General features: G+C 42.6%; 1 protein-coding gene across 2 annotated transcripts in view; it reads left to right on the plus strand.

Annotated features, from left to right (window-relative positions):
- The window catches only part of FGD5 (FYVE, RhoGEF and PH domain containing 5), a 111,810-nt gene that overhangs the window by 47,081 nt on the left and 42,161 nt on the right, over positions 1-22,568 (plus strand). For both annotated transcript variants that reach the window (XM_075432805.1, XM_075432806.1), the window contains exons 4-6: positions 6,764-6,822; positions 6,933-6,963; positions 21,407-21,558. In XM_075432805.1, coding sequence (XP_075288920.1) covers positions 6,764-6,822; positions 6,933-6,963; positions 21,407-21,558 — 242 coding nt within the window. The remainder of the gene's footprint in view (positions 1-6,763; positions 6,823-6,932; positions 6,964-21,406; positions 21,559-22,568) is intronic.

A 22,568-nucleotide genomic window follows, 5' to 3' on the forward strand; every position in this document is an offset into this window, starting at 1 on the left:
AATAACCTAGAGAACTCAGAGGCAGGGAATGCTGTACGTTTTCTTAACCTTTTTGATTCTACTTGGTTATATTATAAAAAGCGATGCCCTTCACTTACACTATTTCACTTTCAGACTACTGATGGAGATTCACTCTTTTTTTTCCTCCTGCTAAGCTAATTTAGAAGAGCTCCTGGGCCATCTCTCATTCATGTGTCTTTTATGTATGTTCATTTAATTAAATCCCTCCCAATTTATCAGAAGGTGACACATGGCTTTTCGGTATTGGGCTCTCAAGGTTATATGATAGCATCTGAGCTGCCTACAGAAAAAAAAAAAAAAGGAATAAGGGATTCCTGTTAGGAACAAGAAACTTCTCAAATAAAATAAGGGTTTTATCTCCTACATCTGAACTTTCACTCAATAGACAAACGCTCAAAGTCCAGGATGTAGAACCCCGGATTTTTCCTCTCATCACTGAGCTAGATTAAAACCTGAACTTCGTGGTTGTTTTTTACTGCTAAAACCAGATAAATCCATCTTGGACCCACCCAGCTAACAAGCATTAAAGGAATTAAAGGGGATATAAGCTTAATATTAATAGTTCAGATTTGACAAGACACCAACTTCAAACTGAGTTCCCTTCAGCAGAACTTAGTTTTTGTAGCAGTCTCAGAATTTACAGTTTTAAAAAGAAGATCAAAAATAGAGACAATATAATCTTGAAAGCTTACTTTTGAGAAGCTCAGCTCCATGGTTTGAAATGGACTAAAACCAACATATGCTGGTATGCAGACGGTCCTGTAACAACGCTATAAAATGTGTTGCCTTGGACTGGGCTGCAAGAACTATTTCCATCATGCTGCTTGATCCAGGCTGTGTCACATGCTAAAGGTATGCTGATCAAACAAAGCAACAGGTTGAAAAATAACCCCAATAGTCAATGGAAGGCATTTAGACCGTGATCAATTGCACAATTTGCACCACAGTGATAAGAGGTTAAGTTTTCCTTTTCAGGGTGCTTTTGGAAAGAGAAAGCAGTGGGTGGGTAAACAAGGTGGTAGGAATATATTGTAGCAACATTGGCTATTTTAAGAACTCTGTTCTAGTTAGGAATGACATACAGTAAACCCTACGGTAAGCCACTAGGCAAAGGAACAATGAAAAACACTCTCTGAAACCTGTCCATAAACACAGGAGGGAGTTTGATCTAAAGAACTGAAGGGAATCTCAGAAGCATAATAAGAGAAGAATGTGATTAATCTGGGTGAATACCTGTAAGAACTATAGCCTATGAAGCACTCAGGAAATAAATTAATACATTTCCTAGGACACATAATAAAGCCATAGCTGGAACATAAAGACATTTCTTTCATCCAGAACACAGATCTGCCTGCCAGTTAACTGTATGGGAAATCTAAAAGCAAACACATCTGTATGCAAATACTGTCGAATTTAGTCTAAAACCAGCAATATGTTACAAGGAACTGTATACAGCCAGCATATGAGAGACGTGATCTTACCCTGGTGGCAAAATGTGGAAGTCTGTAGCAAGGTGAATAGCATGGAACCAGAGCAAAATGGTATAAAAGAGAGGGAACTCAGGCCAGATGTGGCTGGATTTTATGCCAACGAAAACACAAAGCTTTCTGGCTAGTCATTTAGGATTTTAAGTTTAATATATCTAATCCTAGCCAGACTGGAGGGGTGCTCATTACCATCACATGGTGGTGGGCTGGGGGTGGAGCAAGAAGGGGAACTTTTCATACAGAAACAATCCTTAATGTTGTACTTGTGACAAAGCAGCACTGGAGGTAAGATGTTCCACCCTTCTCCCAGGTATCAAAATAAAACGCAATGGACGAAAAGGGGGGAAAGCAACCCAGTATGGCAGATGGAGGGGACCTGTGCTCCACACAAACAGTAAACACTAAGCCACAAAGGTCTCACAACAAGCAGGGCATCTACTGTCTCATGGCAGCAGGACATAAAACTGCCTTTGCTGCTCCTTATCCATTTCCACTGGGTGTACTTGGTTTCCAGACTCCATTAATCATTCTGTTTTGCAAACGTTTAACCTTCACACACGCACGCACACACACACACAGACACACAAAACCGTAACATGGAGTTGGGAATGACAGATTTGTGTGTGTTGAGGAAGCACCTAATTCAGACGTCTTTCAAAGGACAGCTCTTGATTTATATTACACAGATTCCCTAGGAGAGCTGCAATCTAGCTCTTCAGGGAAGGGGCCTGGGAAACAGGAGACATGGACCACTTTTACTTCTCCCTCACTGATTCACGGAGCCAGCCTGAAAAAGTCACTTGTTCCTGTAATGCCTCAGTTTCATGCTGACACCACTGTGACATCACTGTGAACTGCTACATAGTTCATAATAATTACAAAAGGGGCATTATGAAGTCACTCAGCTCAGAGGCTGAAGCTTGCAAACTGCTGTCAGCCTCTGATTGTGACAGTAGTGCTCTTGTGCTGGGTACCATCCAGCTACAATGCACCTACCCTGAGAAGTCTGTGAAATAAGACATGCACATAGGAAAATGCATGAAGAGTTTGTCCATGTCAGCATGGCAAACCAGTGGCACACAGAGGAATGGAGCTACGGCTTCTATGTCTTGACCAGTCACACTGCCTATGAAATGCAAGGGGTTACTCCCCGAGTACTCCAGGTAAGTGGCTTGCACAGTACTAATGCTTCAGTTTTAGTGAACTGTTCTGTGATCTACTTGTGTTGCTCTCAGGCCATACAACCCCCTTTCAGCCCCATGGAAACAGATTTGCCCCCAACCCCACAATTTTTTAAGCTGGATCAGGAGACCAGATCTGGTTCTGATCAAGGTCCTGCAAACAGCTGGGTCGGTACAACTGAGAGCTGGCGCTGGGCTCCAAGGGGAGTGACTGGCACTGTCACCAAAGTACCATCTAATAAAAGCATGGCCTGTTAGGGCCCAAGTCAGATCCCTTGGCATTGCTCAGAACAAAGCCAGAGCATATATACGACTCCGTATGGAGACATCATCCCTACATTAATGGGACCACTACCACAGAGAGGGAATTCTGCAGCAGTCAAGTACCACATTAGCACACTCAGCATGGGCCATTAGCCACCTTTCTCCACTGTTCACTACTTGCCCCTTCTCAGCCCAAATGTTTATTCTATCAGAAGGCACAAAAGGGACATGAAACCTAAAGTTTCTCATTTTGAACTACCTAAGACTAGTACTTAACTACAGCTGTCCTCACACATGTGCTCTGTAAAGGGATGCAGGCTTTTAGGTCTTTATTGTTCTTAAAAAAGCCTTCTGGTGGTGATGTGCTTCATTACACATTGGGAAACACCTGCTGTTGTAGGAGAAACTGACCAAGTCACAAATCTCTAGATCTTGGTTTTCCATCAGTAAACTTGGTATCCATTTGGAAGAGGGCTGTAAGGCTTAGTGTGTTAGCCAATAGAGAGATGATTGCACAGTATCACCTTTGCTTTGCAAGTTCTGCTGATCAGCTGAGCTGTAGCAACTGCACAAGCTCCTGACCTGGTTAAAATGCTTTCGTGTTTGCGACCTTCCTGGCACCAGCGTGTTTTTCAGAGTGGAGAGAACAGGGAGATATTTCAGTTATATATTGCAATTTTATATTGTATAATACAAGCATTGTATCAAGCATTTGTTTTTGGGGAGGAGGGGGGGATGAGGCTATAAGACAAGAAGACTCAGTGAAGCAGAAAGCCATGGGTCCCCACATGGCTACATAGCCTCCATCTGCTAAGCACAGGCATGCAGTGAGGCTTCGAGTGCAGCTTCTAAACTGGGAACTGGGAAGGAACCATACCACAGGGCTGAGCATAGGACGGGCTGCAGAGAGTAAAGATTACTAAAAAGGTGGCAGCTTGGCCATGTTATAATAACCAATTGGACTTTGTTTCAGAAACTTGATGGTTGAGGGACCTGCACCCCCTCCATCCCCTATTCCCAGAAGTCTGTCTCTAGACACTGTCGTCAATCTCAGAGTTCATTTCCTGGTTAAACAAACAGCAATTAAGTAATACAAGACAGGCAACACTTAGAGACACTGTCTCAAACTCGCCCTAGACAGGCCACGTGACCCTGGGGTCCCAGTGCTTTGTCTCTTCGGTAAGACATATTAATCATATGAGGAATTACAGAATGCGACAATGTGTGTATGCAAAGGGAATATGGACCTGGCCTGCTGGGGAAACGCACTCTGCTTCTTGGCACTGTGGAGCCCGGCTTGTCCACAGAGGATGTGTTGGTCAGCCAGCACCGGGCCAAGTGATCCAGAAAGAAACATACCCCCTTTCATATGCTCTGCTATGCCTATGTAGAGAAAATGAGAGAGAACAGAAAACTCCATGCCTCTAGTGTGTTCCTCCAGCAGCTGAGACAATCAGGAGAGACACATCATCACCTTCAAGAGGTGTTTACAAAGTGGAACCAGGGGAAAGGGGCAATCAAATATTTGCTCCCAGCAGGAAAGTGAAACTAATGAAAAAATGTCAGATCTTTCTAGTGCACTCTGTTAAACTGCAGTGTAGTGTAGTTCTCCAAAAGTAAGTGATTCAGAGCATGCTGTTTGGCATCGGTCAGCTAAAAGGCACAAAGCACTAGCGGACATATCCTCAGACTCCTGGTGCTAAAGGAGATATGGATTATACATCTGCGACTGATTAATAGATCACACTCTGTATTTCCTTTGGCTCTTGCAATCATTAGCTGCCTCCCAGTAAAAGTACACAGAAATAAACTAAAGATGAAAGCAAGTCATTGTGTCACTGTTTATTTTCTACACATGAAGCTTCATTCATTTCACCCATCATCATCAGGGTTCAAGGACTTTTTCACTCATATTCACTACTGATTGGATCATAATCCTCCTTGGGGTCCATCAACTCCAGGGTGAACACTCAGAGCAGCACGGGATCTTTTGTCTCCTCATGGAAACAGAAGCTTTTCCTTTGCTTATATGTGCAGTCAACACTGACATCTATTTGGAACATGCTTTGACTGGCCCTTGGTTCCTCTCAAATAGGCAGTGGTAAATTCACTTGTTGGTGCTTGAATTCCTTGCTTTTGTGATGAATACCTGAAGTTATTAAAACTGGAAGAATCTTAAAAATGCAACTTCTGTTCCATCACATATTCATCTTTTAATTTACAGGTGTTGGGCAGTGAAATTGCTTTGATTATGTTTCATGAACATGAACATGATTATGTTACTGGGTTTTTTACACTCCAAGTATCCACATGACTGAATTTCAGCTTCCAGCACTTCAGGGAATGTTTAATTCTTTCCTATACGGTTTGCAGCTTACTGCAGAGAGAATGAGCCAAAAACTTTGAGAGGGGAAGAAAATCCTGAAATCCAGAAGTTGATCCCTCTATGGAGACAAAAGGTGACCGATGGTTCACCATGATGATGGAATAGGACTTTGAGCAACTCAGATACTTCTGCCGTGTGCCAGAACACCTGCATCCCAAGGGAATGCTAAGGAGGAGGGACAGAGAGCAAAAAGTCTATAATGCGTTTAGCTTGAACTGGCTTAGACATTTTTTAATGCTTAGATCTAATATGTAAATCCTGGTTGTGTATCTGATCTATCAAGTGTGATTTGGGAAGTCAGCACTTGTGGGAAGCTGAATTTGGGTTTGGGGTCCTATCGATACTTTTTATGAGGGGTCCCAATTAAGCCACATGTTCCCTGATCCCTAGCAGCCCCCTCATGCAGAACTTGTGGAGGAAATATGGCTACAAACTTCCCAGCTGACTTATACCAAGGGACTGCATCATATCTCAGCAAGTTCCAGTCTCCCCTGAGTAGGCTTTCAGAAGCAGATCTGCATACCCGGTCTGGCAAACAATGTCGCAAAGTCTTGCTGCTGAACTCATCTCCCTTGAGTCCACTTTAGGTCATTGAGGGCTGCTTTTCTTTACTACTGCTAAACTATTGTTTTAGTTCCCTACTCCACCACTGCTAAATAAGTCGAATTTTCCCCAGCAGATTTGTTTCAGCAAATATTTCCATGCGTTGGTCATTTCTTGCCATAAGGATGAGTCATGAAATAGGAGCAAAATACCTCAATTAGCCACCTGCACCTCAGAGCCATACACTTTGCTTCTTTCACAATTTATCGTGTCTTCCGAGATGCCTACCAGTTAAGTAGATGCCACTGAGATTTCAAACAATGGTGTCTGCTGGAGTACTGAACTGTTTGCTTTCTGGAGATATTTATGGCCATTTAGCTTAGACAGTTTGTTTAGCATGCAATAAAGCCCTCTGCCCCATTTGCTTTCACAGGTCTCACAGCAGTCAGAACAGTTTGGAATATGACCATTTTCATAAAGAACTGCCTTTTCCATGCAATTAAGAGTACTAAATACATGGTATGAACCTCAACAGCCATGAAGCTAGTCTATTCAAAGCTAAGCACTTTTTGCTTCTTTGACAAATATTGGACCTGTGAAAATCAAACAGAAAATATCTCTCCTTCTTCAATAAGAACATGTTTTTTAAACTTGACATCTGCCTTAGCAGCTATTATATTGCACTATATTACTACTATTTGAATTGCAGAAACACCCTGTCATGGAAAGGACTCCATGATGCCAGACACTGAACAACAAAGAATAAAAGCCTGGTCACTATTTTTACTGAAGGAATATGTCAGATCAAAGTGCTCTCTAACACTGCTTTACTTCTTGGAATGAGACATCTCTTAATTGTCTCTGTTTTTTGCTGTTGACAGAAAGAAGGCCAGTCCAGAGCTTACCTTATTGCCCAGGAGCTGATGTCTTCAGAAAAAGTGTGAGTTCATTGTCACAACCTATCTGTTGCTCTCCTAAACCTGAAGCTATGCAATCCACCCTTCAACACTGGTTTGATGGCAATTAATAAAAGTTTGTCTCTTTCTCCAGATACGTGGAGATGCTCCAGCTGTTACGTACGGTAAGTAAATCATTTTAATCATTGAAACCTAACTTCCCTTTTACTTACCTGCAATTTAGAAGACAAAAAAGCATTGGAGGGACCCAGGTGAATTTGAGGAGGAATGGCTTACTGTGAACCATTGCAAAGGAATATGTCTGCCACTAATCTGCTCTTGCTACAGATCCGCAAATCTAGCATTTGTGATTCACAGAGAAAACAGTTGGCCAACAGTACTCGCTGGGGCTCTGAGACTGGTGTAAGATGCAGAATAAGCCTAGTGCAGAGAAGGAGATGGTGATAAAGAGGGGTGAACCCTCTGTCTTCGGAGAGAGACAGATACGAGCAGCGCTATGAAACATGGGGATTTGGTTTGAATGGATTCACTCTCCTTCCTTCTAAGCTTCTTTCTTCTGATAATGCAGCATTAGTGATATCCAGTGTGGCCTGGATGTCCACACTGTGACACAGATAGTCACCATGGGCAAAATACAGACTCTGGTGTCAGAAACTCATAAGGGAACATACACAAAGACTCACTTGTAGTGCCTGATAGAGTGCTCCTGTATGGTATAAACCCACTGGTGGCTTTGTCCCAGAACACTCTGTCTCCCTGCTTCCCTGGAGACTGGTACACAGCTCAGGTAGCCTTGCTCTCACCATCTTTTTTGTCTGTTGGTTGCAAGGCAGTAGGGAGTAATAGCCACACACAAAGCATGCCCACTGCTGCTTGGAAAGAAATTCCCTTTGAGAAGTCAAAGAGCAGCCCCAGGTTGTCCTTGGAGGGCACCCCAAACCCTAGCAGTGGACAGGAACTCTGATGGAGAGAAAAGTAGTGAGGTCAGCATTGTATTGCTGCCTGCTCATTGTGCCTCTCTAGCAAGCTGCCAAAGCTTAAGAGCCTTCTGAGGCTTGGGCAGCAGAGCCAGGAGAGCAGCTTTAATCTGACAAACACCTTGCAGATGATTTCATTTCAACAAATCAGAAAATGCCAAGATGGTCAGCTGGGAACCAAACACTTTAATGGACTTAGCTGTTTAGCCGGAGTCTACCAATATTTTGATAAATTGGTAATAACCTGCCTAGCCATTTGCCTCATCTATCCTGGCTTTCTTTTGACTTCTGCACAGCCAAACACATTATTTGACACTAGTGAGACACAGCTGTAGTTACCCATTGTCCTCTGGGGAAGCCAGGGTGGTTTATTCACCTGTGGACTACAGAGCTTCTGATCATTAAAAATATCCAAAAGTATCATCAAGAAAAAAAAAAGAGAAAAGCCTCTTCCAGCTTCTAAGTCAAAACAGGAGGGAAATATACACACAGGAAATTACCATGCACAGAGAGTATTAGCCACTCCGCGTCTTCATTAGATGCATACAATTAAAACATTCTTAATGTATTTAATTTTTCATTTCCTAGTACATTTGTACTTTGGTACATTATGGACATCATGTAAATACAGGGCTGAACTAGACTGTGTGTACAGTGCACTGTATTTAGTGGAGGTGTCTAGGAGAGGCCTCTCCTTTGCATTATATCCTAGGATTTCCCTGTACCTCTAGGAGATAAAAATGAGTCACTGACATGGCCTGAAAAATTTTCAATATGTAGATCCAAATCTTGCAATGCACTTCGGGGCCTTTAGCCACAGCATGAATGGCTGCACACCCTCATGACTACTATAGCCTCATGTTACTGTCAGGCTGCCTTGCCCATGCTGTTGCTGGGCCAGGAAAGCGATGCTTCAAGACCTTCCCAGTCCTTTCAGGACTTACTTTGCCCTTTTCTCCTTCCTCTGGGAGTTTAGAAACATGTATGGATCCACATGCCTGCTGCTTCCCTCCAGATGGATGGACTCCAAACTGTTGGTAAACCCTAATGAAAGGAATCTTCATAAAAATTACACCTCATAGGTTAGTTAGGGAAAAACTCCACTTCATTGCTAATTTTATCGGCTGCGATGCTCCGGAGTTGACTCAAAGACATGAGGTCATGAAAACAGAGTTTTCCTGGCTTGACTCAAAAACGTAACTACTCTCTGCTCTCCTACTGGGAAAATCAGACACTTTCTAAGCAGAAATGTTTATCACAGAAAATAAGTAACACTACCTGGAGTTTGGCCTGCCAGTCCTGGATTTCAGGTTTTAAGGCATGAGGGAAATTGGCTCTGTTTTAATCATAATTATTGGGTTTGGATCAGCTGGTTAACTTATCAGGGAAAAGATACCGGTAATAGCACTCATATGACTGGGCAAGTTCTTCTATTTCTGTTAGTCATCAATTTTAACTGGAAGCAATTGTTTGGTTTTTATATATGTTTCAGTCCTGTAATGGAATATTCCACTGAATCCTATTTTGCTGGGATTTTGTTTCCCTGCCTGACCATCCCACTGGAGTGGATAATGCTCATTATTTCCCTAATTATGAAAGTCAGAGCACCAAAAGAGGAGTTAAAATTCCAAGTGAAAATAAGAGATGAGCCTAAAGTAAACCTTTGAGTGAATGCATTGGTTTGCAAAGTTAAGCCACTTACAAGTTGTGAAATGTCAGAATGACTGTAACCATGCACTCTTCAATTTCCCTGTCCCAGTTCCCGTTGTCTCAAGTTAGAAAGTTCAGACAGATCTGCATTAATTTTATGATGAGATTTTGGGTTCACAATTTTGATTAATGATTTTCTTCTGCAGTGGAAAAGTATCCTTCTTGCCTCATCACAAAATGCATACACTCCTTTAAGGGCTACTAGAGGCTGTTTTCAGCAGAGTCAACACGCAAGTTTCTCAAGATTTGAGAATAATTTGAGAGATAATTGAGAATAATAATTGAGAGATAATTTGAGAGATAATTGTTTCTATGAGTTGGCTTTCTAAGTAGTGAGGATGTATGAATGGCACCTGGGTTAGAGACTGAGGAAGAAGAGAGGAACAGCAAGTCTGTTTTCACACTTGACTGCTAGTTCAGGCACTCCTTAGTTTAGAAGAGATCAAAAATCTTTGTGGGAACAGGATCAGAGGGTTCATTTCTTGTTTTATTGTGTTAGCCCTAGCATACCGCATCTCTACTGCTATAGGCTGATGTCTGCATGATAGGTACCTACTGCAGTGGCGTTCAGAAATAATGTGCAGGTTTCTCTGTTGCAATCATGTTCAATCTAGAAAGCCACAGTCCCAGCACTGTTACCTTTCCCACCCCAACTACTGCTGGATCTTTATATTCACCTGTTGTCCAGTGTATTATTCCCTAAGTCTAGAGAAATCATTACCATTTTTACAACATGTAAGTCCCTCAGACTACAGGGGTATTATTACCTAACAGGCTTTTCACTACTGTCATAGTGCAAAAAGTTACAATGAACTAATTACTCCTTGTTGTGTGTTTGAATAGCATTAGGAATAGTCACATCAGTAAAAAATTGTGCTTCGCTGTTGACACAGATCCCACTGGCAGATGTCACAAGCAACCACCAGTGACCACAAAGTCACCAAACTGCCCTCAAGGTACAACACCCCATTCATAGCCAGTCAGGACCACAGGCTTCTTCAACAACGTATCTCAGCTCAGGCAAATGTTTCTCTCTGTTCCCCATCACCAGCTTTCCCAAGAAAACAGTTTCTAAATGCTCATCTTCAAGCCTTGAGTCTCATCTTTTTATATAAACTCACATGTTGGTAAGAAAGGCAAGGAACTAAACCACACCCTAGCTCCTTTTAGAAAGGAAAAAATGGCTTTTCTTAAGCCTGCAGTAGGAACAATTTCCCATCTCATTTCCAGGCTTGGCTGGAGCTGCTATTCATTCAGCATAGCAGAATCTGTTTGGCCTTTCAGCGGAGACTTTAATAAATTGATTGATTGCCAGAACGATGACATTTCCATACACCCACTCTGCTATTGAACTGAAGGAGTGGAAACATTGTGTTAGCTCACAAACTCGGTATCAGTTGGTGTGGCAGCAGTGATAATAATCTAGAGGGTTTGCTATTATTTGCCCTACTCAAAGGTAATGCAATTCTCTGGAGCAGGGAGTTAAGAACTAATTCTGGACTGAGCATATGAGACTGGCAGGGCCTTGCAGTCCAAGTCCCTGATCTCTGGGTACTCACAATTTAGTTTTGCAAAGTTGATTAGTCTTTGTATTTCCTTCAGGATCATTTAATCCTCAAACTTTGTCATTCTTTTCTCCTATTTTTCTTCCCCAGTAATTCAGGCTGCCCGGGTCATAAGTGCTTGCTCCTGAACAAAAATGCTGCAGGTTGCTTTCTCAGCCTAATGCTTCATACATCACTTTTGAGGACCAAAAGTCTGGTTTATTTGCTTCTCTTCAGCTGACTTTACTAGATGTGCACAAATCAAACGCAGTGTGACTCAGACTGTCTCAGGATCCCAGTCTGTATGGGATCAAGCATTTGCTTGATAGTGTACCATGTTCACATTTATTTTGTCTTTGGCTTTTGTACATAAAATCACCTTTTTTGTGCATAAAACCTTTTGAACCCATTATTATTTCCGAGGCATCTACTGAATTAAGGTACCAAGAAGGACAGTTCTGCACTGAAAACACACGAGCCTCAACATTTCCTTGTTCAAAGAAAGCTGATCCTGTTTCCTGGTTTGCATTTTCCTCGTAACAATGGGCCACAGTTCTTAGAAACACGAAGACCCAGATTTATGCTTCCTCAGCATTTGAAAATGTGGATATAAATATGATATGAATAGATAAAACACGTGCTGGTTCTCCAGCCTTTGGAGCAGTTTGGGATCCAACCCTGCACTGGGCATCCCAAGGCTTCTGACTGCAAAATAAATCTTAGGAAATAAAAAAGAACAAAATCATCTTAGTGCTCAAGTCAGTAACTCAAAGGTACCTAAATGCAGATTATCATGAAGTCAGGCTCACTGGTTAAACTCTACTTTCAGAATTCTTGTGAGCAGCGTGTTCTCAAGAACAAAAACATCTGATTTAGGAGCCACTATTACATGTTAGACAAAACAGAACTCCATCTTTCTAATTATTTACACTTCCACTGAATGATTGGCTAAGCCTTTTTTACTACTGTGAATTTCTTGGATGATGTTCAAAGTTATGCTGGACCAATCAAGTCATTACTTTCCTAATTAAATGCTTTAGTGAATGGAATGTGCTGGCTAAATGAAGAGCTAGCTGGCTGTTACACCCTCTGAAGCTCTTATAAAAGCCTAAAGATGTACTGTCACAAAAGAGTAGCCTGCCCTTACTTACAGTAGGCTGGTTTTTCTTCTCATTTATTTATTCATTGTTGCCTTCATCAGTAGTGGGAAAATAGCTATGTATTGGCCAGAGAGCTTCTGCAGTGGGAATGCTGAGCCAAAATAGCTTTCAGACAATCTGTATATCTCTTAAAAGGAGAGGGAAGTCCTCTAGCACATTTGGCATCCGGGCAATTCCCTGGTAAAAAATCCCGTTGATGCAGTATTTGCAATGCACACTCTACAGCTTGCCAGTTCTGAAACTCATTTGCAGTGTTTTGGATGAATGTATTTGACTGCATGTGAGTGTGTGGAGGTCAGGGTTCCTGACCTAGATTGTACCCTGCAATGGCAGGATAAGAGACTAATTGTGTCTGCTGCAATACTATTTTCTGCTGTCCATCTGTCATTGTTTCTGCTGAGCTCAGTAATGAGAAATTTGGGAAGATCACTGCTCAGTGCAGATCAAGGGTCACTCACTTGGCTACTGGAGATGTGCCACTTTTTAATTCAGAGGTGCCACTTTCACTTTCATCATTGGAAGAGAGGCTGCTGGCCACAATGAGGACACCTCCAAGAACCACCCAGGAGGCATCTCATGCCTGCATTCAGCTTTAATATGGAGACTCTCTTCTTCCCCTTTGAACTCTTCACCCTTCCCTCAAGTGTAATGCCTAGATGTCCAAAAGAGCCTTGGATCCTGCAACATGCAGTGTCAGTTGAAGCCACCTTCATTTTAGAAGTGAAAGTGGTTGTAAAAGCCCGCACCATGTTATGCAGTCAGTGTAGACTTGAGTTGTACAAAGTTTGGGCTGCAGTAAAATGTCCTGTCGTCCTCCCTGGCCCACTCACAAAGGGTCAAATATGCTTACTTCCCAATATTCTCAGCTCATTAAAATATCAGCTTGACTTGGGAAGCAATTACAATTCTAGATATACACGCAAAATTATTTTTAGATGTATGTATGTCTCATTATTTATTGAAAAGTTTAGAAGTCTCGATGCCAGGTGGGGGTTGTGGTATGAGCAAGGTAAATATGGTGTGTGCAGACATGATTTCTGCAGCTGAAGTGCCAATATCCCCACATGGGGACTGAGGAAGGAAAATGGCCATGGTTATCCACTGATGTATCTGCTCTGTACACTTCTTTTTTAGTTTTTTTTTGTCAGCTCTGTTCCCTAATGGTAACTCACACATCTCCCCAACCAGAATTCTCCTTGAAAATTGTAGACATATCCTAGGTGAATTTACTCACCCATCAGTCCTTTCCTGTTCTTTAACACAGAGTAGAGGTATAAGCAGGGAAGCTGATTCAGCCATGACAGCATCAGAGGTCAGAGCTTTGGCTGGGATAAATTTATATAGTTTTTCTCTGGCAGGTGACCGCAAGAACAGCAGATGATTAGCTTCTTCAAAGCACTGCGTCAGACTCTTTTGGAGTTAAGATTTCTTTCCCCCATTATCAACATCATGATGATACTTCAGAATCCAGGAAGCAGTTGAGCTCTTTTCTACTTTGTGCATTATTGCAGGTAGAAGCTTCCATCCTTCCAGTGAGATGATGCAACAATGAGCAGGTAGAGACTTTGCTTCAGGACCCAAGATCTGGAACACACTACTTCGACTGCAAGCATTCAGAGCTTTTCTACTCCAGCCACAGAGTCTAGCAATCTCGTCCTTCTAGTATAATGTGCACTTTTTGTTCACGGAAACTTTTCCATTCAGATATTTCTCTTGAGCTGTTAAAGTGTGGCCTTGCTCTACAACCTTACCATCTTCTACTAGAAATTCACAATTTCTGGCTCAAATGCAGGCCTAATGCTGGGAACATAGTGCTGAGAGCCAGTGAGAAGGAACCTCCATTCCCATCTGCAGAGCAACTGCTGGTCAAACTGTAGGACTACAAATTACTATTGGCAAAGCAAATATAATTGTGTACTCCCTTCTCCTTCTGTTCTCCTGCCACTGCAGTAAATACGCAAGAACTAGGATTTCTGTTATGATTGGATTAGCATTTTATACACCACTGCTTTAGAAGATGAACAAATAACAACAGAAAGCCAAGAAGGAGATGTAGCATTTTTAAAAGTTTTCTTTCAAATACAGCTATTTGTTTAGCTAGGCTGTCAGTCAAGATCTTGACTTTCTCTTCTCCAGTCTACTCACCTCTCTAATGTACATGGTTGGTTAGCCTATTGCAGGTGGCAGAACCATCAGCTTTTTACAGTGAAGGCAGAGACTGATTTAGTTCCTATCATTTCCTAACTATCCCTACTAGACTGGTTGCAGTAGTCCCTGGTTCCCCAGGATCCACGGGCCGTTGGATGAACTAATCTAACTTGGCCTATTCTGTTATACACAGAAGAAGCAAAACAGATATTCTGGATCCAGACTGGATTAATGTACCCTGGATTATTTTCAAGTAGAAGTTAAAGAAGAGAAATCACCCAACATAACAAATACATACATACATACATACATACATACATATATATATATATATAGGCAGGTTTTTTGTCCTGGGTAAACTACTTGCCTGGAGCAGTGGTTTAGTTGACAAGAGATTAGTTTTCCTTCCTTTCACTAGGGTCCTGCAAGGTTAAATGTTCTCAAGCTAATAAAGGCTAACAGGCAACAGGGGTGAAATGCAGAAAGGACTGCATTAAGTATGGGATGTATCCATCTGGCAAAATGGCTGTTGATACGCATACAGGTTTGCTACAATTTATTTTTGAAGCAGGACTCCAAAGCATATTCAGCCCCTTCTTGCAGAGATTTTATACACAACCTCAACATTTCTACATCTGCTCACAAAATCCTGGAAGCAAAACCCAGAACTAACTCTTGTCCCATTAACTACCCCTCTTGCCTTTGGATCAGAATATCGCATTTCACATAGATGTTGAATCCTGCAGAGAACTTTCTTGCTAAGTGCTCTACCAAAAACCTCTGGCTGCTGCCATTGCTGACTCCTTTGAAAGAGTACCTGGAGATAACTACCTGCTACAAAGGTTTCCAGGTTTCTGATCCCAAGTGAATTTGTCTTCCTTTCTGTAGCCCTGAGCCAGATACCTAAAATCTTTGTTTTTTCATAACTCTCCTGTAACCACTGTTTCCTCTTAGCAGTGGCAGGCACTGCCAGCATCTCTAAAGCATCTCATATCCCAGCACCCTACAGTGAGCCTCATCACCTCACAGAGGGTATCAGATTGTACTCCAAGAGCCAAGCATGTAACAGTTAGGCAGTGCTCCACATAAACCATAAGTTCTTGTTGAAACTAACCCCACATTCCTCATTGTCTCACGCCCTTATAATGGGCTCCCCACTTCCAGCAGAGAACAGAAGTTCTTCAGAGGCATTCTTGGGAAAAAAGTTTGTGTGTGTTAGTGATGTGCGCAAACAAAAGAAGAAGAAAAAACCCCAACCAATCTTTGTGGCTTGGGTTTTATCCCTTTTTGTTTCACTTATTTGTGGGGTTTATTTCAGGGATGTTAGGGATTTGGCCATTGGATGGCTGTAAAGGCCTTATTTATGGGTGCCCAAAATGTAATGAAAAGTTTTGTGTTTCAACGATTTATTTTTGTAAAAGAGTTGCTAACCTTCTATGTCACCTAGCCATCTTGGGTTATGCTTTCACATATGCACACATAAATACTGGCGCAGGTATAGGCACAGGAGAGGAGTGAGATCTGTAGGCTCATATACCCCTGGATGAGACTGAGCTCTGTGGCCATCATGCCAGAGCCTTGAACTGAGTGACTTCAGTTCATGCTTCTGTTCTAAGAAAGTTGTGACCCAGCAAGGAATTATATGGACTCAGTGTTTGGTACCTTCTGTGTTTAGACATGGGGCTTGGGTCACAGACTTGGGGACCTTCAGGTGCCATGATTGATTAGAATTAGTGAGACTGCAAAAGCACTTTACATCTGATTAATGGCTTCCCAGGCACTCAGCATTGTCAATAGTGACATAATTATTTTTTTTTTAGATGGATGTTTATAGTGATTACTGTTATGCTGCAGGTTTTTTATTAATCATTAGGAAGCTGGCTATCCAGGCAACTGGAATTAAATCATTTGTATGAGAATTCATTATAATCAAAGGGGCAGGCAATTAATGACTAGTTAAATCCACTGAGATGCTGTGGGAAAGGAGTGTTAATCTTGTTGCTCAGCTATGGTGGAAAGTGGACAGATACAGAGCTGTTTGATGCTAATTTGGAAAAGATGACGTTTCTATAACATAATAGGTTACTTAAGCACATCAGTAGTGAAATTACTACAGCTATTCATGACTTCCCCAGGCACAATAAGCTGAAAGAACCCTTTGGATTCTTCCCCTTCCCCCAGTCTGGATTAATTATAACTGAGGACTCTGAAAGGTTGCAGATTCCTCTGAGTTAGGAAAAGCATCCAGAACATGACTGCCTTAGTTGGTTGGAAAGCCTCTGGAGTGTACACTGGCTGAAATATGTAGTTAGACAGGCTCACTCACACACCAGGAAAAAATGGGAGCTGGAATAGCACAACACTGGGATTATTTGTGGTACTGAGGCAGGACACATTGTGGAAATCAGACTCATATAATTACAAAACACAGTAATACTCTTTCAGAAATGTGTTTGTTTTATCCAGGATACAGTTAGTAAAAAAGAAAACAAATGCTTAGTCTGTCATAGTTGCTAAAAAAACTTCGTGTATGTGCAACTTTCGTTTTGGCTACTACCTATTACATGTTCACAGAATGGTTTGGGTTGGAAGGGACCTTATAGATCACCCAGTTCCAACACTCCTGCCATGGGCAGGGACATCTTCCACTAGACCAGGCTGCTCAAAGCCCCATCCAATCTGGCCTTCAACACTTCCAGGGAGGGTGTATCCACAACTTCTCTGGGCAACCTGTGCCAGGGCCTCACCACCCTCATACTGAAGAATTTCATTCTCATATCTAATCTAAATCTACCCTCTTTCAGTTTAAAACCATTATCCCTTGTCCTATCACAACAGGCCCTACTAAAAAGTTTGTCCCCATCTTTCCTATAAGCCCCCTTCAGGTACTGGAAGGCTGCTCCAAGGTCTCTCTTTCCCAGGCTGAACAGCTGCAACTCTCTCAGCCTTTCCTCACAGCAGAGGGGTTCCAGCCTCAGATCACTGCTGTGGCCTCCTCTGGCCCTGCTCCAATGGGTCCATGTCTTTCCTGTGCTGAGGGCTCCAGAGCTGGATGCAGGACTCCCGGAGGGGTGAGGGTTTCACCAGAGCAGAGCAGAATCCCCTCCCTTGACCTGCTGGCCACGCTGCTCTTGATGCAGTCCACGATATGGCTGGCCTTCTGGGCTGAGAGAGCACATTGCTGGGTCATGTTGATCTTCTTGTCAACCAGCACCCTCAAGTCCTTCTTCTCAGGGCTGCTCTCAATCTGTTCTCTGCCCAGCCTGTATTTGTACTTGGGATTGCCCTGGCCCAGTTGCAGGACTTTGCACTTGGCCTTGTTGAACTTCATGAGATTCACACAGGCCCACCTCTCAAGCCTGCCAAGGTCCCTCTGGATGGCATTCCTTCCCTCCAGCGTGTCAACCGTTCCACACAGCCTGATGTCATTGGCAAACTTGCTGAAGGTGCACTCAATCCCACTGTCCACTTTGCTGACAAAGATTCTAAACAGCGCTGGTCCCAATACTGACCCCTGAGGAATGCCACTCGTCACTGGTCTCCACTTGGACATTGAGCCGTTGACTGCAACTCTTTGAGTGTGACCATCCAGCCACACAGATGGACCATCCATTCCAGTCATTCCAGTTCATAGTGAGCCAGCGTGTACACTGCAGTTGACAGTGTTACAACAGAAGAGCCAGGAAAGAATCTGAGGAGATTCAAAAACTGCTCTTGCCTGGAGTCAGTTCCCACTGGTGAGGAGAGAGGAATTTTGAAGTTCTTTGCCCAGAGGCTCTCCTGTTCCTTACAGAACCTTTCAGCAGGACCAGAGTCATACCAAACAGATCCCCAGCATGCTGAAATCAATACAGCTACCTTAATTTAATCAAGCTAATGTCAATTATCTAATGTGAAATATAATCCCCAGTAAACATACTCTGTTAAGTTGCTCGTACCTGGACATTAGCAAGTTTCATGAAAATCAGTTCTTTCAGATTCCTCCTTAATTACTCCATGTACTTATAAAACTTAACCAGACAGAAGCTAGAGTAATGAGAAATGACATGGTAAATCTCAGTACGGCCCCGGGAAGTTCGTAAAATTGTCCCTAAAAGTTCAGGGAACAGAATTTGACTTTTTGGCAATTTTTGGTTTCATGATCACTAGATCCTGATAGAGGAAGATACTCAACCTATCCCGTCCTGGTTCAGGGCTGGACAGAAACAGCTTGGCATCTTCCAATGAGCTGTACGACCTTAGAGGTTTCTTTTTATCAAGCCCCTGCTTCCTTTCACAGCACGTTTGGCCATATCACATACAGTGGGGCAGGAGGCCAAGAAATGGTCTTGGAGTGGAAAAATCTAGCTGCCATTTCTATTAACTCATCCAGCAGAATCACCTTCTCAGTGACTGTTAAAGCAGCTGCATTTTTCTTCCTGATGATTTGGCTTTTATGGGCAGACAGAGAATGTTTTTAATATATCTTTGAAAAATCATCGGTTTTAATAATAAGTTACTGTTTGAAGAGTAGCGTGTGAAAAAATACATTCACAGCATGGATCTGGCCAGACTGGTCAGACACTAAAGCTTTCCTTCACACTGGATCTTGGGCTGAAGCACAGCTCAGTGCAAACCTGCTGGAAGAACAACTCCTAGTGTGATGGCCTTAGTCTGACAGCATACAACCAGGGCTTTAACACCAATGCTGCTGTGATTAGATGCTTGGGCTTTGTATGTGGTTATGAGCTACCTGACCCTTCATGAGATCACAAAAGCCCCTTTTCAGACTTGTTTTTTTCTAAGGATGCAGTGTTCGTATATCCATAACGTGGTAGATTCTGTCTTAAATCAGAGTTGGTTGTTTTCCTAGTAACGCTATATTCTAGTAAGTCTTGTCGTCTGGACTACTGATCAGATCACACTAGATCATATATCAATCAATATGGTCCCTCCTGGCTTCAAAGTCAGTGAATCTAAGTATATTCACCTACAAAGCCTCCATTGAAGTATTTTTAGTGCTGAATTTAAAAGCAATATCTGATTTGAGGTACCTACCGGAAAAGAGCAGCCTGTGTAGGCTGGCTAGCAATAAGAGAGAATGTTGCAATTCCCTGGCCTTACCTTCACACACAAAAAAGAAAGGAAGGTCAGATAAGGACAGATAGTATTTTTATGAGGAAGGAAGGTTTGCAATCTCGTAATCTGCAGCTGCTGCACCAAAACAAGTCATCAGGAGTTTTCAAACCTCACAGTTAATGTGGCCTCTCTACTGAGCTGTTGTTTTGATTATTTACTCTGGTTTTCACTCTCATCCCTTTTTTCCTCATCTCGTGCAATAAAAACTCCATGCACTTCACGGCTTATTGGGATGCAGAAAAAGACTGGAAAAGACACAGAATTTGTTTCTGATCAATTCTATACACATATCCAGTTTCTGCTCTCATCACAACTGGGATGCACTTAGATTTCTAGTTGTTCACTTATTTTCATAGAAAAACTGAGATTCAGATACTTTGCCCATGAAGACCTGACTAGCAGAAATGGAAAATTCTACAGTAAGAGCCCAACCTGACCCTGATGGAGGAACACACAGTCATCTCCTTACAGGGAGTGGAGAGGAGAATTAAACCTGTAACAGTTCTGCAGGCCCATCTTCAGGCAAACACTGAATACTATACTAATGCTTTTTAATGACTTGAACTTGTAGCAATACTGAAGAAGCAGGTGCTGAAATCCCACTCTTTTAATTTTATTGCATCAAGGCTGTGGCTTTTGAACACCAGATACTGCTATGAAGATAAACCATCTAGTTAGTGTTCTAGCTCCTGGCAAAAGCAGCCAGAATCCCTGGGTTAGGAACCTGCCTGACGCCACTCAGCAGCAAAGCGTTAGTTATACCTCTGCACAGTATCAGCTTTCCTGCCTCGTTGCGTTGTGCACTGCCTTGCACACCATTGCCACAGTTTGCATTCAGACCTCCCCAAAGCCCAGGCAGCTTTAAATGCCTGAGCCTCTCTACCCACCGCCTGTGAAGAGGGCATGTGTCTGGCAGCAGCAGGCAGGGGAAACAGCAGTGGCTGGTAGGAACCTGGAAAGGATCAGGGCACCACAGGGGCCAAAGTCTCTTGAGCGTATCCAGGTGCCAGCAGAAGCTCTTTTAAAAGTCTGAAGCAGAGAAGATGGATTCTGTAGGAATCAGGCTTTGACCAGAAAACATTTCAGCCTCCAGAGGTCCGGATGAAGGAGACTTTAAGCAATGTTTTGCACACAAAATATTTGCTGTCTGCTGTTGGGATGATTTTCTAATGCCCGGGGATCTAACACAAATTATCTCTCCAGTTTCAGATGGAGGCCTTATTCCTACTTCCAAGTCAAAGCTGGGGAAACATTTTGCTATGCATTCTTAAACGGGTGCCCCATTACATACCAGAGCTGGCTGCATTTTAATATAGAGGAAATTGCTCTTGTGCTCGTATAATTTATAAACCACTTCAGGATCAAAACCATTTCTAAGATGGAGTAAAAAGGTCTCAGATAGGTTTCATAGGGAAAATGATCTGTTCCACAGCTTAAATTTATAGCTTCTTCCTCTCTTTAAGCTCAGATTTGGAGACAAGTGTTGCAAATTTTAACATAAGACATGTAGACGCTCATGTGTTTCATGTCAAGCTGTTGGACACAATGAAGTGATGGGAGAATCCCATCCTTCATTTTTAAAAATTACGTTTCTGGTAAGAAACACTATAAAAATGAGACCAACTACACCCAGAATATCAGGAAAAAAAGGCAAGGTAAATAAAAAGATATGAAGCTCATTGTATGCATAATGGTCTAATGGCTTGGTCAGGTGAAATGTTTAATTTTGAGTTGACAGCATTGTGGAATTCAGCTGAAAATGTGTATGAACTAATGGACAGAAGAAAACATGCTGTGATCTCCTTGCTATACTGAACACACTCCATCACTACTGATGACATATCTTATAATTCCTAGAAAGCACAGTTTAGGAGTCAAGAAACTGTAATGATAATTTCAGAAAAAAGACTTTTAAGTCTTTTTGCCTAATTTCTGTATTGTTGTTCACAGGATTTCTATGAAGGTATCCTGAAAATACTTGGAGAAGGAGATGAAAATGAACAGGAGGAAGTTAAACTCAAGCAGGGCTTAAGTGAACTCCCTGAAATTTATGAATTACACCAAGATATCCTGGGAGAACTGGAAGAAAGAGTCCTTAAATGGTAAGTATGGAATGGCATAGTTTGATGGGCTTAAATTACCTTCCACAGCAGGTAGGTGAACTTGTCAGTGTTCCTTTAACCCCACTAGCAGGAAGGCTCGGTTTCCAGCAGAGATGAAAGGAGTAGAACCTGAGCTACTTTGGCAGATTTTGCATTCAGGCAGCAAGTAAATGTAGAGGCTGTCAGGCCAAGAAACCAAATACTGAAACATTTGCAGAGTGCACAGCCCATGACTTTGAAATGGCCCGGTCAGTCAGTGTGAGGACAGCCTGCTTCATATGCGTTATCCTCTGATGCCAGTTCATAGTCATTGCCAAGCAGTTTCACACTCATGGCCTGAAGGTCACAGACTTATGCCATGGGAGGCAGGAACAGCAGAAATCAGAACTGATCCTAAAGAAGATCATCTGCTTATGGAAATCTACATAGAAACTGCGCAGCTCTCAGATAAGGATAAGGAACCCCCCTCGCTCCCAGCACCAAGGCAAGGCTCTGCACAGGCTAGGCTTCCGAGCCAAACAGACACGGTCAGCCTGCTGAGGGGCTCCACCTAAGCCAAACATCCTCACAGGGCAAAGTTTTTCCATGAGAAAATAAGACCATGCCTAGACAGGCAAAGCTCCAGAATTCATTCAGTTAAGCAGACCTCTGACTTAAGCCAAGTTGCCAGGCCCTAGTCTATCAAACTGGTGGAATAAGAATGTCTAACAGAAATTACCTCTGCATATCCAAACTGACTAAACCTACAGCAGCCAGCACAGCCCCTAACCTAGACTGAACTACTCTGGCTCTGACAGCTTATGATGGTCCATGGAGCCCCACACCTCCACCCTGCTGGACTCCAGGAGGCAGTGGTCACTGGCAGTGGCTGATCCTATCCCAGCACTGCCACTGCGCAGATAAGGAAGTCAATTAGATCAGAACTTTTTTGTAACAGTCCTAAATGCAGGGCATAGCTCTCCTGGTCAGCCATGCACTTTCAAGTCAAAGCACGTAACAAGAGAAGACTA

This window comes from Opisthocomus hoazin, chromosome 11 (assembly GCF_030867145.1).
Source record: "Opisthocomus hoazin isolate bOpiHoa1 chromosome 11, bOpiHoa1.hap1, whole genome shotgun sequence".
In the NCBI taxonomy this organism is placed as follows: Eukaryota; Metazoa; Chordata; class Aves; order Opisthocomiformes; family Opisthocomidae; genus Opisthocomus; species Opisthocomus hoazin.